Source organism: Lepidochelys kempii, chromosome 5 (genome assembly GCF_965140285.1).
Source record: "Lepidochelys kempii isolate rLepKem1 chromosome 5, rLepKem1.hap1, whole genome shotgun sequence".
Classification (NCBI taxonomy): Eukaryota; Metazoa; Chordata; order Testudines; family Cheloniidae; genus Lepidochelys; species Lepidochelys kempii.
Window position 1 is genome coordinate 126,092,675 of NC_136384.1, and position 18,565 is coordinate 126,111,239.

Here is an 18,565-nt window from a genome sequence, read left to right on the forward strand (position 1 = left end):
GAGCTCCGCAGTCTAATTCCATGATCTATTTGTGTTTGCCTCCTTTTATTTTCATTGAAAGTCCTTTAGTTCTTGTGTTACAGGGGCAGGGAGAACAAAAATGGCCTATCTCCTTTCTCTAGATCAGTCATCGATTTTTATGGACTTCTATCATGTTCCCCCTTGTCTCCTTTCTAAGATAACAATCCCCATCTTTTCAATCTCTCTTCACCTAAGTTATTTTCCAGGCCCTTCATCATTTTCATTGCCCTTTTCTGAGCCCCCTCCAGTTCTGGAATATTCTTTTGAAGATGGGGTGACCAGCACAGAACACATTATCCAGATGAAGCTGAGACACTGTATAATTTTTTTTGTATTATTCTCCATCCTGTTCCTTATGCATCTTGTTTGCTTTTCTGACTGTAGCTTCCCATTGAGCAGAGGTCTCCTTTGAGCTGTCTGTAATGACATGGCATTTCAACTAGAACTAGTTGGGAATTTTTTGACAATGGTTTTTCTGTTGAAAAATGTCAATTTTGTTGAAACATACATTGTTTACGAGAAAGGGGTGGTTTTGATGAATTTCCCGATTTGGAAAAAAGTTTCAAATTGTCAAAACATTTCATTTTGACACTTTGGAAATGAAAAAGGTCTGGTTTTGGTTCTAAATGGATTTTGTTGTTGTTGTTTTGAAATTTAAGTTGATTTATAATAAAAAAAATTTAGAATAAAAAAGATCAAAATCAAAATGAAATGCTTCAAAATGATTGCAATGAAATCTTTCAGTTGACCTGAATGCAGGTTTTTTCTGGTTTTTTGATTCATGAATTTTTTTGAGTTTTTTATTTTTTGTCCCCATTTTGAGTGGGAATAACTTCTGAAATCCCAAATCCACAAGCTGTGTTACCCAATTAAAAGAGGAAAAGTACGCATAGCATTCTCTGGCTTTATTTCATACTCTAGTTAAGTCTTGTCTCAGTGTATATGCCGTGAGAAGCGAAAAGACAGATTAAAAATAACTGTACATTAAAAGAGGAAGACAGACCCTAAGATGAAGAAAGGGGTCACATGGGTAGGGAGCCAGGGTACGACTCAGAAGGTGCTAGAAAGGTTACAGCCCAATATGGTGGCCTCAGCTCTGTAGGCCAGGAATCCAAGATGGCTGCCATTGCACAGCCCAACATGGCAGCCATTAGCCACGGAGGCCAGGAATCCAAGACGGCCACCATTCCACAGCCAAGATTTTGGCCATGAATACCAAGACTCAAAATGGCGACCATTCCTCAGAGGCTAGGTCAAGCCTTTGACTACAGCGGCCATTTTGTTTCTTCACAGACAGAGCCAAACATAGGCCAAAAATGGAGGTGGAGGGATAGCTCAATGGCTTGAGCATTGGCCTGTTAAACCCAGGGTTGTGAGTTCAATCCTTGAGGGGGCCATTTAGGGATCTGGGGCAAAAATTGGGGATCTGTCCTGCTTTGAGCAGGGGATTGGACTAGATGACCTCCTGAGGTCCCTTCCAACCCTGATATTCCATGATTCTATGACCTCCTCCCAACAGATACAGCAATAAAGTTTTGGCTCATGTGAGCACAAGACAGTTCAGATGAACATACTAGGACTGGCAAGAATCACTTCTGAACTTCTTCCTGGCTTTTGTCAGGTGGCTGATGGCCTTAATGTTTTGATGACCGTGTGTGTGTGTGTCAGAAAAAAAATCATTCCTGGCAGATTGTAGAATAATAGTAATTATTATTTGAATTGTGGTAGGTGCTGTACATACTCATAACAAAGTGATGGTCCCTACCCCAAAGAACTTACAATCTAGGTATCAAGCAAGAGATGAGAAGTGTACAGAACAAACAGCTGGGGAGAGCAGAAGTAACAGTGAGACAATTCTGAACAATGTGGTAATGCTATGAGCTCACGTGATGCTTTGCATGGCTGGAGCTCAAAGCCCTACACAGACATAAGCATCGTTATCCTGGTTATAGAGAGGGAGAGAGGTCCTGAGGCTTGCCAAAGGTGATGCCGTGAGTCAGAGGCGGCAGTTTCCTTGAACAAACTGAGATGGTTGTGTCCATGTCTAGTGTGTCTAGAACTTTAACTGCTCCATCTCCTCCAGCTTTTGGAAAGCTTGGCTGAAGAGATACGCTGTACCTCTTGCCCTCAGCTTGGCCAAACTGGGACCCAGATGTAGTAAGGGGAAAACTTAATTCCAGGGATGAGGCTCAGCATGACCCCAATCCCCCTGGAGTTTCTCCTGAGGGTATCTAGCCTTAGTGTTCCCTATCCTGGTGAAACATAAAAGGAGCTGGAAAGATTCCCACTAGTTTGGATCAGGCCCAGCGTGAGGACCGTGAGGAAAATCAAGAGGAAAATCAAAAGGAAAACTCTATCCACTGATTTAGAGTTTGTTTTCTAACAAGTGTCCCAATTTCCATTCCCCAGGGAACCAGGTGGACCGTAAAGCCTACAATAAGAATTGCACTGGATATCACCTAGACCGCAGACTGTATTTAGTTGCTTCTTCCCCCTCGCCTCATCAGTGTGTGTTTTATTGCAAAATTACCATTTGTTTTGTTTTTTCTTTCCCTTACTTAGGGAGCGAGTTTTCTGGAAGTCCATACAGCCACCCACAATATTCAACATACAATGACTCCTGGAGATTTCCCAACCCTGGATTGCTAGGTGAGTTTTCCTACCTGCGTTTCTACAGGAACAGCCTGCTCACTGCAGCTGCATATATCCTCACTGGATGTTGGGCCAGCTCTGGCCTGTGTGCACGTCCAGTCATGGTAAGTGAGAAGCATCTCCTTGCATACTCTTGTGTCCCCTTGTTGGATTCCCTCTGACTGCCCACAATGACAACAATCCTGCTTCAAGATATACTAGTACAGACTCCTGGGCCAGCATGGGGTCCTGTCTCTCTGCTGGCTGTTCTCTCGCAATCTCTCTCTCACTTGCATGCACGCATCACACTGCCTCATACCTTTCCCCCATTCACTGACACGTACAAGATTCAGATTGGTTATTTTGTGGGCTACAGAGTCCCTTGCCTGCAGAACATGGTACGGTCACTGTGCTGTTAAAAAATAACAATATCCTGGTATTTGTAATCAACTGAAAATGTTTGTTTCCAAATTATAATAAATAGTCTATGCCAGAATACAAGACCAGATAATTGCCTGCAAGGTTAGTTTAACCTGCTCGTCTCGCTCGCTACCAATGCCCATTCTTATCAGCCCCCATTTCAATTTTGCTTTTGCCACAGATCTGGGCTCTATTTCGGGGGGGGCTTCTGCTAGCAGGAACCCCGACACCTGTGCAAAATCTTTTCAGCTTGAGAGGAATCTCCTGAGCCCAGGGTCTGTGCTAGCATATCCTCATGCAGAATGGGGGCTCTAATCCACAGAGTGAACATGATTCATTTTACACCACTGTCTCAAAAATTGGCTCCCTTTGACTTTGTGTATACACACAGCACATAGTAAGGAGAAATTTCCTGCAGTTTGCATGGAGGAGGTAGGCAAAATACCAATTAATTGTCCTCTCTCAACTGTAGGAATAGAGTTTTCCAGATTTATGGATGACAGGCGGATGTATGTGACCACCAGCAGTGGAATAATTTTGAATTTTTGTCTTTTTTTGTTGTTGTTTCTTTGTTTTAAGTAATTGAACCTCTAAGTAACTGAGCTACCCAACCTTTGTTCGTCATGATTCTTGTTGAGCTCCTTTGGGAGTAACAGACAGCTACAATGCCCCATGCCATGGTACTGGAAGAATACTGCCACTTGCAGTACTATAGTTAAGGGTATGTTAGTGCTTCCCTCATAAATCAGGGGCCAGATGCTCCACTGATGTAATTTTGCATAGCTCTACTGAAGCCAAACAACCTACATGGATGTAAATCCATGTAGGATCTAGCCCAGGAGTTAATATAAAACTTTGATTTGGATGCATGAATCCACTTTAACCGAGACTGGTAAAAAGAGAGGGTGTTTTTTTCCGCAACTCTTTTCAAAGAAAATGACCTGGTTTTAAATTGTACAATTGTAGCAAAATCCAACAGCAGCTCGTCACCCCTGTAGGTGTTCTCCGGGTATGGAGGGGGTGTTCTGTATGTGCAGAAAGCTAACAGCAGCAACAAAAACATGTCATTTGAAAAGGATGCCATCTGCAAAGTCGCTATGGCTAAGATTCTGAACCCCTTACTCACATTGGAAAGGAATTACTTACACAAGTAGCCTCATGTACTGATGACATACTGAAGTTTAAATACCCCTTGAAAACGCACTGCTACTTTGATATCTACAAGTAATGATAATAGCATGCTTCTATGGAAATTTCAGATGGATAGAAATATATCGAACAGAGTGAGCTGGACTCTTGGCCAGTATAAATTGGCGTAGTGCTTTGAAACCAATGGAGCTACACTGGTTTGCACCAGCTGAGGGACCTGTCCCAGTGTCTTGAAAACGTTGCAGTTCGATTGAACTGAAGCAAAAGATTCCCCTTCATTTTAATCCCCTATGTTACAGTCACTTCACAAAAGCACTTCTGAGCCATTTTGAAAATTTTCTGAACAGTGTATTTGTATGATGGGTAAGGCTAAGATTTAGTCATGGCCCATGACCTATTCATGAGATTTACCAAAAATACCCCTGACTAAATTTCTACTTCTGGGGCCCCACTGCTCTGGGGGACCCCTGCTGGGAGGAGGGCCTGCTCTGGAGTAGAGGGTTGACTGCTTCCTGGCTGCTGCTCCCAGGGACTGCTCTCCGGAAGGCCTCTGGGCACCCCTGGGGCTGCTGCTGCAGTCCCCCTGGGACCACTGCTGCTCTGGTGGTTCCCCAGGACACCCACAGGACCACTGCTTTGGCACTCCCTGGAGCCAGCCACACCGGCTGCTGTTCTGGTGGATCCCAGAGCCAAATGCCCGGGGCCGCCTGAGCAGCGGCCAGTGCGGCTGGTACTGGGGACCGCCAGAGCAGCTGACCCTGGTTGCTCCAGCAACGGACGGTGTGGCTGGCCTTGGGGCGACCAAGCAGCTGGTCTTGGGGCCAGCTGCTCAGGCGGCCCTGAAGTCAGCTACACCAATCGCTGCGGAAGTCACGGAGGTTGTGGAAGTCACAGATTCCATGACTTTCTGCAACCTCTGTGAAAGAATCGCAGCCTTAATGATTGGCTAGGAGGCAACAAGAGCCATGCAGAGTGTCAGCAAAAGAAATCTAAGCTCAAGATTTATCCTTTGGAGCCCGATCCTCTGTCCTCTACTTGGACAAGGCTCCCGCTGACTTAATCAGTGCCTCAATGAGAGTAAGGAAGATGGTTCTGGGCCCCAAGTCATGGTTTCACAGGACTTATTACTTTCATAACAATATGAGTTAGGGAGTGAATGTTGGCTCCAAATTACCATCCAAACTCAGAATGGCCTAACTGGTGTGACTCTACATTCCTGCAGCCAAGATTTTGGGGGGTTCTTTTAACTCTCTAGAGGATGTTTTCACTCTCTTGAGACCAGCGTTCATGCAGTATCTGATTCAAAGCCATGGCCCTTACAAAGTTAATCACAGCATGCAGTGGCAAGGCTTGTTTTCCAAAGTCCCACTCCCTTATTGAGAGGACAGGGTAACACCTTGAACACTTAAAAGAATACACGTTCAGTGAATTCTCTTTGCTGGTTAGGAAAGAATCGTATCAACAGGAGTTGCAGCAAGCTGAGATTTTGCCAGTCCCTAGTGCATCCTTTTGGGAAACAGAAACTTGGAAAAGGGGAGCACTTAATCACAAGAGGCTGTGAGAAAGGAAATTTCAGCATGAAAAATGATAGATGGGGAGCAGCACGAAAGATAATGGGAGTCAAGTGAGCTAAAACCACAGGTGACCTAAAGGATGGAATTGCTGGCTCCTGGGCTTTTCCTTCCAAACATGCATTAGCCGTGAAGCGTGTTAGCTAGTTTCCCTCCCTTAGGGTGGTGTTTTACTATTAAATGGGACCCAGTAAGTTGAAGTAGCTGATCATTCAGCAATACCAATTCTGCACCTGTATACACACACGCCTCTTTGTTCTGTAGGGCTAATCCTTCCATAGCGCACTGCTGCCCACATACACCCCTGGGCTCAGTTCCGTTTTCATACTGGTCCAATAGAGGTTAACAGTGTATGTCCTCACCAGGCTAATCTGAACGCAATGTGCTATGGCTCTTGTAACCAGGCCGAGGACCAAACTAAAGTAACCTAATCAGAGTGGCTGATGTGTATTTGTTTTCTTCAGTATTTTTAAATCACTGGACAGGTGCTGAACAGGCAGAGCCATCTAATGCCAGCACAAGTCATTTTCGCTGTCTGGAGCCTTCAGGCCATTCTGTTCGATACTACTCAGTTTCTTATACTGCTCTGATCGGCCTGGTACCTGAGCATCTTCCTCTGCATTCAAGTGACGTAATCAGCCTCGTGTGTCAGACCCCTGCAGGTTTGCAGGCTTTCAACTCTGAAAAATAAGGACCCAATCCTGCACCCACCGAAGTCAGCAGGAGTTTTGCTGCCAACTTAGTGGGAGAGAAATAACCTCCTCAGTTTCAATATGAGAGGGTCTTCTGAGCGCAGCTTACACCTTAGTTTTCACTCTGAAAGTTGTCCCGCTGCAGTGACCAGTTATCAGTGTGTAATTACGTAGCGAGCAGTCATAAGGCTAGGTGCATCCTTCTTTGTTTTCCACTGCAGTGTTCAAATCATAAAGGCTGCTGTGATTTGTGTGAACACACACACAGACACACACACACACACGGTCAGTTATTGTTATTGAGGTCTAGCGAACCAGCCTGTTTAAAGTCTACTTACCACAAACATGCTAAAAGTGGATAATCGCAACACAGTCTAATGAAGAAAAATGATTCAATTTAATGCTGGTTTGTTGTAATAACTTCTTTACCATTTTCACTCATTACTTTCGACTGGATGTTGATCACAGCAGATTTTGTTTGATGCACCGTTCCCACTTCTGAACTGACGTGATTTGTGTGCATTGTGAAATGTAAGTGAGTATGACAGGGTTCCCTTTTGGACAGACTTGAGCTATCTAGCTGTTGTTACAGGAGACAGGGTCACAAGATCGACAATATTGGCATGGCTTCATATGAGGTGAAAGGGTTTGGAACCAGTCAATTAGGATTAGAATCAGTTCTTCAGGGGATTTCTATAAAAGGATTAGAGAACAAGTATGTGCCAGAAATGACTGTGTCAAGAAATAAATTGATGATTATATGAATTAGAAAGAAAAAATGACAGAAGAATGGACAAGTTTATTCTAGATGAGAGGGTAATGACAGGGGGAGAGAGTGAATGTTTTGTGATGTGATGGTTTCATTTTTCACTTTAAATACAGGCCTTTTTGATTTCACCGCAGAAATGTGAAGTGGAGAAAATCAAACTTACAAGAAATGTGGTGCTGTTGAGCCGCTTCAGAGAAATATTGGGCTTTAATAACTGCACTGAGTCAGAAATGTAATGGGGGCAGGAGGAGGCTGGAGGAAAATGGCTTTTCGTTCTTTTAGTCCTGCGAGATTCAGGGTGGAATCCTGGCTCCCATGAAGTCAAAGTGAATTTTGCCATTGACTTCAATGGGGCCTGGATTTCACCCTCTATTTCTTGTCCGGCAATGATCTACTTTTTTCTCTGAATTTTCTTTGTGTTTTTGCCTTAACGTTGAGACCTGCTTGGTCACTCCGTTCGGTTTCATCACTCTGAATCGCTAATTAATTGTTTAAAGGCAGAGCTTTCCCTAAGCCTTGTCCTTTGGTGGTGCTGGATCTGGAATCCCAGCTGAAGGATGCGTCTAGACCAAAGGTGGGCGAACTATGGCTCCTGGGCCACATCCAGCTCGCAGGACCGTCGTGCCTGGTCCCTGAGCTCCCGGCCGGGGAGGCGCCCCGGCCCCTCCCCTGCTGGTCCCCCTCCCCCACAGCCTCAGCTCGCTGTGCTGCCAGCTCTCTGGGCGGCGTGGCTGGCTCTGGCCGAGCCACGTGGCTGCGAGCTCCTGCCGCTCTGAACGGCCCAGTAAGGGCAGGGTTGGGTAAGGGGGTGAGGGTCCCGGGGGGGCAGTCAGGGGACAAGGAGCAGAGGGAGGTTGGATGGGGTGGAGGCTGGGGGGGGGGGGTTGGATAGACGTGGGAGTCCCAGGGGGCCTGTCGGGGGGTGGATAGGGGTCGGGGCAGTCAGGGGGCAGGGAGCGGGGGTGGGGGGTTGGATAGGGGGAGGAGTCCTGGGGGGCCGTTAGAGGCGGCGGGTCCGAGACGGGGTGGTCAGGGAACAAGGAGCAGGGGGGGGTTGGATGAGTGGGAGGTTCTGAGGGGGGCAGCCAGGGGGCGGGAAGTGGGAGGGGGCAGATAGGGGCAGGGCTAGGTTATTTGGGGAGACACAGCCTTCCCTACCCGGCCCTCCATACAGTGTCGCAACCCTGATGTGGCCCTCGGGCCAAAAAGTTTGCCCACCCCTGGTCTAGATGGTTGGGAAATCCTGCCTGGGCATCCAATGAGCTGTGTTGTCCTGACATCTCAATTAATCGTAGGGCGGGGCAACCAGTGCACTAAATTCTAGTGACTAGAAAAGGACTTTCTTGAACAGTCTCCTGTTTTTTAAATTGATCTCACATTGCAGATGGCTCCAAAGCAAAACCTTGGCTTTGAACACCTCTGCGCGTTGAGGCACAGATTGGTCGGAAATAGAAGATAGAATCCCATTCTTGGAGGGGAAAAATCAAACCAAATGAAGATTTTGTGCTTCATTGGAAATGCGCCTGGTTTTTTTTTCCTACAAAAGAAGTGGAACAGAACAATTTTTTCTGTTTAGTTTCTAATTGAAAAAAATTGTTCCAGTTTTCCAAGCTTTTTGTTGTTTGTTTCCCCACTGTCTCTCTTTTTATTTCCCCTTTTTGGAACAGGGAAGGAGGAGGTAAAACAATCAGTGGAAGTGGGGGGAAAACCCAAAGCCCCAGATCTTTAACAACCAAGAAACTAAACGGAACTTTTTCACTTCAATATTTTTAATATGACTCTTCTGACCAAAATAATAATTTTTCATTAAAATTTTCAATTGGACTGAAAAGCCATTCCCGCCCCCCCCCTTTTTTTGGACTAGCTCTAATTGGAACTGTTCAAAAATCACATCCAGCACAATGATCAAACCAGGACCTTCAGCACCCCTCTGAGGTAGTTCCTCAGGTGTGTTATCTCCATCTTCAAGATGGGGAACCAAGGCACAGAGAAATTACATGACTTGTCCACCGTCACAGAGGGAGGCTGTGGCAGAAACAAGAATTAAATGCAGATCTTCTGGGCCCCGGTATCTAAGACACAATGTTCTCATTCCTCCCTTAGAGCAAGTTTCTGCCCTTGAGATTTGCCTTTCATTGCAGCCTTCCACCTGCACTACAGGGGATTCCCTGCTCTGCAAGATAAATTTCATCGAGTCACACTGAGCAAAATTCTGCCACCCTCACTTGATCCAACCCCCCATGCAAGTCAAAAGGCATTTTGTTCACTGGAGAATCCACACTGAGTTCCTCCTGAAAAGGAACACGCATGTACTGCTAGCTGCAGACCTCTGAATGTTAGGGGTGCTGCTCCTGGTATTCAGCTGGTCTCCATGGGGTAGCATTTGTAACACTGTTTGAGAATTTAAAGGATCATATCAGATGAAGGGTGTGTTCCTCCTCTTGCCGTGCACGTACAACACTAGTTAACACTCATGAGTTTGAGTGCATGAAACAAAGGGAATTAGTTTTTCATGTGTCTCAATGAAATTCCTTTTAAACATTTCTTCTATATATACATTCCCTCCACCCCCCCCATCCTCATATATCACTTCCTTTTGAACTACACTGGCATCGATCCAGTCCATACTTGTTGCTCTCCTTTATGAACTCTGAAATGCTATAAAATATCTATCGGTTCTCAAACTTTTTACCGTTTTAAATAGGTTTTTATCATCTTCCAGTGCAAACTGTAAATGTTTCCCCAGCAGGAACATGCCTTTCCTTCAGACAGGAATACTTGAGATGCAGCAAAGAGTCAAAACCATCACATGCTTTTCTCATATTGTTCAGTTTCATAGAGTTCATCTAGTTTGACCCCCTGCATAACACAGGCCATTAAGTTTTATCCAGATCTCCCTCTATTGAGCCCAAAGACTTAAATTAAACCAAAGCATTTTAGTCCTCGGGAGACTAGCATGTTGTGTGCCATAGAGCAGAGATCAGGAGAGACCGAGGTGCAGTCAATGCCCGAGGCCCCTGAGGTGGCAGGGCCTGGGTTAGATGAGATATGCCCAGATGACCCCAGCAGGTGATGCACCGTCTGTGCTGCAGAGGAAGGCAAATTCCCCCATGGTCTCTGCCAGTATGACCTGGGGGAAAATTCCTTCCGGACCCCAAATCCAGAGATCAGTGTGACCCTGGGCATATGTGAGCAAGACCCACCAGCCAGAAATCGAAGACAGAAGATTTTCTGTACCACCTCACTGCACAGTCCACCCCAACCAGTATCTCCTCTGTAGCCAAGGCAAATCTCTTATGCTTCAGAGGAAGGTGTGTGGGGGTGGGAGGGGGAATTAAAACTATGCATTAGGGAAATACATTCCTTCCTGAGCCCTGCAGATGGACTGGCTGAAACCCTGAATGACTCTCCAGTCAAACATGTTCTCAAGAAGAAAGAGTTCAATAACCAAAAACTGATCCCTAATTCTTCTTCCTAGCTGGGGTGTCTTTCTCTGTAATCTGTGTTGACCCTAATCTAGACAAAAATCTCTGGAAGATAGATATAACTGTCAAAGTTTAACCCTGTTATACCAACCCTCCATACTGAGAACCTCCTTGAGTCTCTATAAGACATCTTAATACTGTTCTCAGAGACTCTCTTTCACCAACGTCCCCTTTAGGTTACTTATTGTCAAGTGTTATCAACTCTTAGGGCTAAATTCCCCAGTGACATTAATAGATGTAACTCCATTTGAAATCAGTGAAGCTTCTGTAAATGAAGAACTTGGTTCTGTGAGTTCTCTTCCCAGTTCTTTCTCTGGCTTGTGCTGTGCAGAATGTTGGACAAGATGATCATAATGGTTCCTTTTCTCCTTAAAATCTATGAAATTGCTTACCATTCTGCACCTCTATTTCCTGACTGAAATGTGGGCCTGATAATGGAAGCCCCTTGGGAAGTCTTCTGTGGGCAGTAGGTTAACACTATATTGCTTTTCACACTGCTCCACCACAAAGTTTAGAAATTGTCAAAGGAGGGTGGCACCTCTTTCCCCTCTTTAACGACAACAGGATATTATTTTTCATAGTTCTAACTCACGTACATTATTTTCCATTTGTTAGCTTGGTGCTGCTTCTATCATTTACCACACTGTCATCCTGAAGGTAGGGTAGTTTGTCTTCTGCTTGTTTTCCATCCTGTCCCTCTTCTGGGTTTCCCCATTACATCTGGTGTTTCTTTGTGTAGGTCACCTAAGGAGATCACAGGAATACCTGTGTTTTATTAGAAATTCTCTCATAAAATACCCTGAACAAAGTTCATTATTTACTTCCAACCCTTCTGTGGAGCTTTGTGGCTGGCGAGACATGCTAGAAGGTCTTTCCATTTTGAAATATATGCTGATTGCCTCCTATGAAATGTGATAGCCAAAGACTCCTAACCTGGACTATGACCGGTGTTGTATAGTTGATGCCTGTAGTCTCGGGCTTACGTGTTTGAAATATTCTTATCTTGCTTGTGCCTTGAACGTTGTGACTTCTCCATGATGTCTGACAGTGCCATGGTGATTTCTCCCCATGTCTCCGTCCTGGACCCTGTCGCCAGGGTCCCATTGGATGCCGACGGCTTGTTGGTCAGCAGTTGCATTGCCGCCTCCGTACACATCCTGATGGTGTGCTGCCTGGGACAGACATGACAGATGTTAATTCTAAAAGAGTCTGGGAAATTAATTTTAAAACAAATTTGACTCCCCCTAATGACTTCTTATCACTCCCTCTTCTCTCTTCCCCCCTCCCCCGCCCCCAAACACACCCCTCACTTTACTTGCTTTTCTGATGCTGGGAATAAAAGGATTGGGCCCGATTTGCCCCTCATGATGGTTTTAAATGGCACAACTCCAGTGACTTTGGTGGAGTTACACCTGCTTTACACTGTGAGATCAGAATGAGGCCCACCCTATGGTGGTCTTTTGGGTTCCTTAGCTTATCACTGTCCTGGGGTCACGTTGTCATTGCTTTGTGCTGAGCGTTGTCAGTTACACAAAGGAATGGGTTTAGTAATCCTCCTTTATCCTCACATTCTGTCTTAGTGCCGGGTAAGAGTGACCCCTGCTGGCTGATATTGCCACTGCTACTACTGTCACATGGCAGGTTTGGGGACGATGGGCTGGGGTAGAGTTCCTCTCTCCATGCAAAGACACTTCAGGGTAGGGTGATCATCTGTCCCGTTTTTAAAGGGACAGTCCATTTTGGGGGGACTTTTTCATATATTGGGACCTATTATCCCCCATCCCCTGTCCCATTTTTTCACAGTTGCTATCTGGTAACCCTACTTCAGGGGAGGGACAATTGAAGACATTAGAGCACAGGTCTGTTTGGGTCCTGGGGACAGATGAGGTGGGGCAGTGGGAATAAATAACCCTGTAGAATAGCATCTTTGCAATGCACATGCGTGTACGTTTCCTGAGCTGGAAATTCTCTGTGGTGCACGTACAGCAAGCGCAAGGCTGGACACAAGTAGCAGCCCTAGCTGGGGAAATGAGTCGGGTGGCTCCCCAGCCTTGCATCCAACAGCCACAGGGTTTGGATTGGCTGATCAGAGACGGCCTGATCTTGCCCACGTTACACTCCCTTTGTGATCAGCAATTTTCTCTCCATTTTGTCCAGTGGGCACTTGGAAAGGAGGTGAGTGCTGACTTTGGGACCCACCCCCCCAGCACACATTGGTTTGGGATGAACAGGAGACTTTGTCTCCTCTGCCTCAAAGTCCCAACACAAATGTCCAGACATCCTCTTTGGGATGTGCTCTCCACTGTATTCACAGTCAGTAGTTCCCTTTGTGTCTCTCTCCCTTCGCGGTTAATCCTTTTTCCTTTTTTTAAGCATCAGACAATAATTCACTCAATATAATAAAAGGCCATATCACATATAGAGCGGCTGAATGTAGAGTGCATGAACTGAGAAAGCTTTGGGCTGGTACTTTCCTTTAAACAAAGAAAAATTCAAGTACTTGGGAGAGCCCAGTGAAAGCAAAAGAAAGTTTGAAATGGGGTTTATGAAATCTCCCCCCAATTAATATTTTTCAACTATATATACTTCTGCTTTCCTATGAGAGTCATGGGTTTTTAGGGAGAATGACCTGTTAGCTTGATTGTGATGAGAAGTCACTTGGACGTTTCCCAGACCTTGAATTAAAGGGGCCTTTTGTTGACTCAATGGGTTATCAGAAGCCTTAGCGATCCTATAATTATGAGCCTGGCCAGTGGGGATGATACAATAATGTGCCTTTGAATATGTCCATATATAAAACTCGTAGCAGATTGGGAAAATTAACTCATTACTGTAACTCGTGAATGCGGGCCAGATACCTTTTCAGAGTCCTGCAGCGGCAATAAGAAAAGGCCCAACAATGGACAGTATATGTGATTAAAAAATGCCAGCTTCATTTCTTTTGTGATCACCAGAAAAGATATTTGGAAGAAGATTTGGGGACCTGTCAGGATCTTTTTAATTATCGCCACATTTATTCTTTATGGCCGGCACCGGGTAAACACACTGAATTAGAAATGTAGAACCGAGAAAGATAGGCCATTTTTGAAACCCCTAACTGGCAGTGTTATTTATTCGTCTGTGCTGATGCTCACAGAGAGAGCGCGCGAATGAAGTTAATCAGAAACATCTTGAGCTACAACGTGGAACACATCGGTTCTACCTTGGAACATGGAACGATGTAAAACATAATTAGCCATGAGAGACTCAGAGACTGAACTCAGGATTCAGAAGTGCCACTGTATGTCTGATTCTCCTCTCCCTCCTCCTCCCTAAACCGGTATCTTCTGGTATGTTTCTCACTATTGGGTTATTAAAAAGGCTATTCCGGAGCTTGCCCACAATACATATTTGCTCTCTCCTAACTCCAGACCCTTTCTGGAACAAAGATGGCTTCCATTTCTTGTCACCTGACCTTTTACATTGTTTGAGACATAGAGCTATACTAACAGTCTGTTTAAGCTAGCTGAAAATGTGGTGTTTTCCTCCCCTCTTGAGGCGAAAATAGGATCACAGCGGCTGAACTTTAAAGAAGAAAACAGTCTCCCTGACTTCACTGGAATGACTCATTGGATTATGTTAAGCATGTACGTCAGCCTCTGCAGCCTCAGACCCATTGTCCTGCTCTCCAGCTAGTCCTGTTCAAACCCACACCACCTATCCCACCTCCTCCGCAGCAGGTTTGCCAGTCACAAGTGGCGGTAAAAGTGGGCTGTCTAATGAGCTTCTCTGTAATGCAACAGTCCTGAACCCAGTGCCCCCGAATCGAGCTCTCCGCTGACAGAGTAGCTGGAGCTGCCCTGCCAGGAATTACTTGTCAGCAAGCAACACAGAACCTGGTGCAGTTGTTCATTATTGATGTTCAGCCCAAATATTTGATGACCCGCCGGGGCTCAGAGCATTCTAAAGCAGTTCCCGTCCCGTGTTGGGATTGCAAGCTCAGACTCAGTGGTGCAGAGTAATTGAGGCCAGGGTTGTGTCTTGTGCCGGCATTTCCCTGAGGCATGTTAGTATAGCTCCAGTTTTGCTGACTGGCCGGTGCCAAGGCAGCTTGGACATGGGCAGCTGGCACCGGTGAGGAAGTCTGAGTTGAGTTCCTGGCATGCAGGAGGCAGGAAGACACAAAGCAGTGGCATGGGCATTGGTGTGTTCGTAGAGCAGTGTCTTGAGGAGCCTCTTGCTCTGATGAGAAGCCAGCTCTCCTTTGAGAAGGTGGCTAAACTGCTTGAGCCTGGGGAGGGTAGCAGGAGAGTTACGGTAACGTTGGATACCCTGCGTTGGCTCGGAAGTATGGAAGTATTGGCTGTAAATTGGAGATCATGGTACTTGGTGACCACAGGCAGCGCACACCCTCAGGTTAACAGATCACCGTGTCCTGACACGTTCTGATTCTATTTTAGGCTCCGTTGGCTCACCTTGTGTGCAGCCAGTCTCACTGCACTCCCTTCCCTGGCTGCTGGGTGAGGGGGTTTGCTGGTAACAGCAGCAGCAAGGCTGAAACTGCAGGGCTGCAGGCAGGGGCATATGCAGAGGGAAAAAGCAGTAGGGAAGGCATGGAGATGGGCTTGAACTCAGGACTCAGCAGAAGAAGAATGGGCAACCCTGAGCTGTAGGAGGGGGTGAAGCTAGCTATGTTAACGTTTGTGGTCTGACACTGTGGCAATAGGCGCCACATAGATCCAGGTGAAATGAGCAGTAGTTCTTCCAGTAAACGGTGAGGTGTCGGGGAGCAGGATGAAAGCTATTCCCTAGAGAAAATCCCCGAGCATGTGAAGGGAGCAGCCCCAACATCTGCAGAAGCATGGAAGGCAGGGGTCCCCCTAGGGTCTGGGGCAGAAGGAAGCATGCTGTGAATGCACCTGCTGGCTGCTTTGTTTGGCCTCCCTCCACTTGCGCTGGCTCACCATGTGCTTGGTGCTTGGCTGATCCCATTGCTGGAGTTCACGTTACATTTCATTTGCATTGCAGTAGCGCTTCGGAGCCCATTGTGCTAGGTGCTGCCTAATGCAGACCGGGATGGTGGCCGCTGCCCGGATGGCAGATACAGTCCAACAGGGAGAGCAGTAGGAAACAGGACAGTGTTGGTCATGCTAGAAATGGCAGGGTAGTCGCAGCAGCGTGGGCAGTGGGATGTACCTGTGGGCTTGTAGTCCGCCAGCTAGCCCAGGCCTCGGCCTGTGCTGCCCCAGCTACGCTTCGGGTGTGAGTGTGTATGCCGGCCTGAGCTGGAACTATGCCTGTGGCTCCAGCAGAGACACACCCTGAGAGTCGAGACCTCTCCCAAAATGGAGCGGCTCAGCCTCGACAGCTGTCATTGGTGCAGGGATTTTGGCTGTTGCCTCCTCCCTGCGGTGTTAGGAAGGGAAGAGCTCCCCAGGCTCCCTACTCGCCCCGTCTGGCCCTCAGAGACAGACCCCTCATCTCTTTATACATTCAGGCTCCTGAAATGTCACAGCTTTTCCCAGGGCTCCACACCCTGTCTCCAGAAGCCACAAAACCAGCCTCCCAAGCCCCATGCAGCTTTGTCAATTTCAAAGAAACTCTGTGAATTCAGGCGGGAAGTTCAGTGTTGCTGCAAAGCTAACTACAGAATTTCTTGCATTTCTGATGTGTACAGCTGGGGACACCTAACCCGTACAACACAGTACGCAGGCATGGGTGGGGGCGGGGGGGTGCATGGGTGGGGGGAGCAGGTATGTTCTTTCTGTCCCTTTTTACTATATCTGTACATGCAAGGTCTGATTCTCTGATGTGCTGAGCACGTGCGGCTCCAGCTGTAGTCATTGGGGCTCAGCACCTTTGTAAGAAGCTTAGCACAGGTCCACGTGATTGGCTAGGAGAAATCACTGTTTTGGCTGACCTTGTAGACTCGCTGCTAATGGACTATGAGGACTGTCGTTCAAGCCTCAGGTCTGGTAATACACACGGTGCACCCACTGACTGGGGACACCGCTGATTGGTTAGACTTGCTCAGGTCTTCAGGAGCAAGCCCAGGTTGGTGCGACTGGACATGCCGTTGGCTTTATTAACCTGCCAAATTCCTTGAAGACCTAGGGATGAGTTTAAGTGTCTTTGCCCTCTCCACAGTGTGGGTAAACTCACAATCTCAGATCAAAACTGCATGCTCCAAATTTTGGGCATGCAAAATGCCGAGTTTGAGGCCAAGATGAAGCCACTTTGAAAATTAGCCCTTTTAAGTCTATTTCTCATACTCTAGCAGGGTTGGTCATCCCTTTTGAATGCTGTTGTGTTACCTAATAGTCAATCCTGTCTAGACACATATACTTAAAAAGTAACCCACACCTACAGTCAAACAAAAAATCTAGATTCTTAAAGGACAATCCAACTAGCGATGCTCAATTCTAAGGGGCCAGAAAACAGTCACTAATATTGTGCAAATTCCAGGGTTTGATTCGATTCAGACACGCTCAAGCCCTTCGGCATTCCTGAGTTTGCAAAGTTTTGAAACTGGCTTGCTTGATTCAGCTGGATATATGTATTCAATGCTGAATACATGTATTCATTTGAAAACTAGCATATTGGATGGAGACCTGGTGTATTGGGTCCACTAATGACTCGAGTGACCAATTTCAAAGCTCTGATAGAATATCATCATCAGACACTTAGCATATAAAACATTAGTCACTTGTGATAGTTTAAAAATGTTTTCGAATACCAAATAGATTCACAAATGCCAGGAAAGATTCACAGATTCTTCACAGAGCCAATTCCCCCTACCCCTTTCTCCAAATTTATTGAATACTCCCCAACCAGATCTAATCCAGACAAATTCCCTGATCCCACAAGGGGATCTGATAGCAAAGATCCATTTACCCTTGGGAGTCCAAGTCACTTCATTGGGACGCCACACGACCATAATGGTCTGGACTTGGCGATCTCTTTGCAGAGCCGAAGATACTGAAAGGAGAACCAAAATGTGAGGTGCCGTCTGCAGCATTCTGGCATTTAATGTTTTAAAGTGATGTCTTGTCGCATTTTTGTTGTACCTACCACTTTGCAGGCCCATGTTAGCGTGGGTCGAACTCCAGCCAGGACAGATCTGTGGTGCCCACAGTGTGTTGGGCAGGCTGCCCCCTTTTGACCTGTGTTATCCTCATAGCCATCTTCTCTCTTCCAGGCTCTCCTTATTATTACAGTGCTGCAGCCAGAGGAGCTGCACCCCCAGCGGCTGCTGCTGCCTATGACCGCCACTGACCCAAGGAGTCTGGAACTCCAGCACTTACTAAACATATCATCCAGGCCGACGGCATCCGATTCACCTAGAAATAACCCTGCAAATCAGACTGCAAGGAAGGAAGACGAAAGTATCCAGGGGGAACCCGCTGGCTGAAATTTTACTCTTTAAACTGGGTGAACTAATTATTGTTATTTTTTAAATCAATGAAATTCTGGCGATATTAACTGGGGTCTCATACAAAACAAAGAAACAGGAGAAACCAGGTCTGCTGCTGTTCCATCTGATTTGAAAGGTACAGTAGCTGCATCCTACCCACAGCCCACTGACCTCGCTGCCTCTGGTTCTCTCCGCTGCGCCTGGGGACTGGAACCAGGTCTGACTCTGAGCAGGCCACCTTGGGATATCTCTCTTAAGGTGCATTGACACAGGCTGTGTGACTCAGCATGGGCTGTCTGGCTTTTTTTTTCTTTTTTTCTTTTTTTTGGTAAAGAAGGATTGGTCTGCTCAATTTACACAGCACCAATGTAAATAACTTGCTTCTTTGTGTTACTTTTGAGAGTGGCTTAGCGTAAACAGCAACATGGTACAAA

General features: G+C 46.4%; 1 protein-coding gene across 1 annotated transcript in view; it reads left to right on the forward strand.

Moving 5' to 3' along the window:
* Positions 1-18,302, forward strand: part of PAX5 (paired box 5) — a 221,579-nt gene extending 203,277 nt beyond the window's left edge. Inside the window, exons 9-10 of the mRNA XM_073345748.2 lie at positions 2,584-2,670; positions 17,916-18,302. Of these exons, the coding sequence (XP_073201849.1) occupies positions 2,584-2,670; positions 17,916-17,992 (164 nt within the window). The 3' untranslated portion in view covers positions 17,993-18,302. The remainder of the gene's footprint in view (positions 1-2,583; positions 2,671-17,915) is intronic.
* Positions 18,303-18,565: the final 263 nt, after the last annotated feature.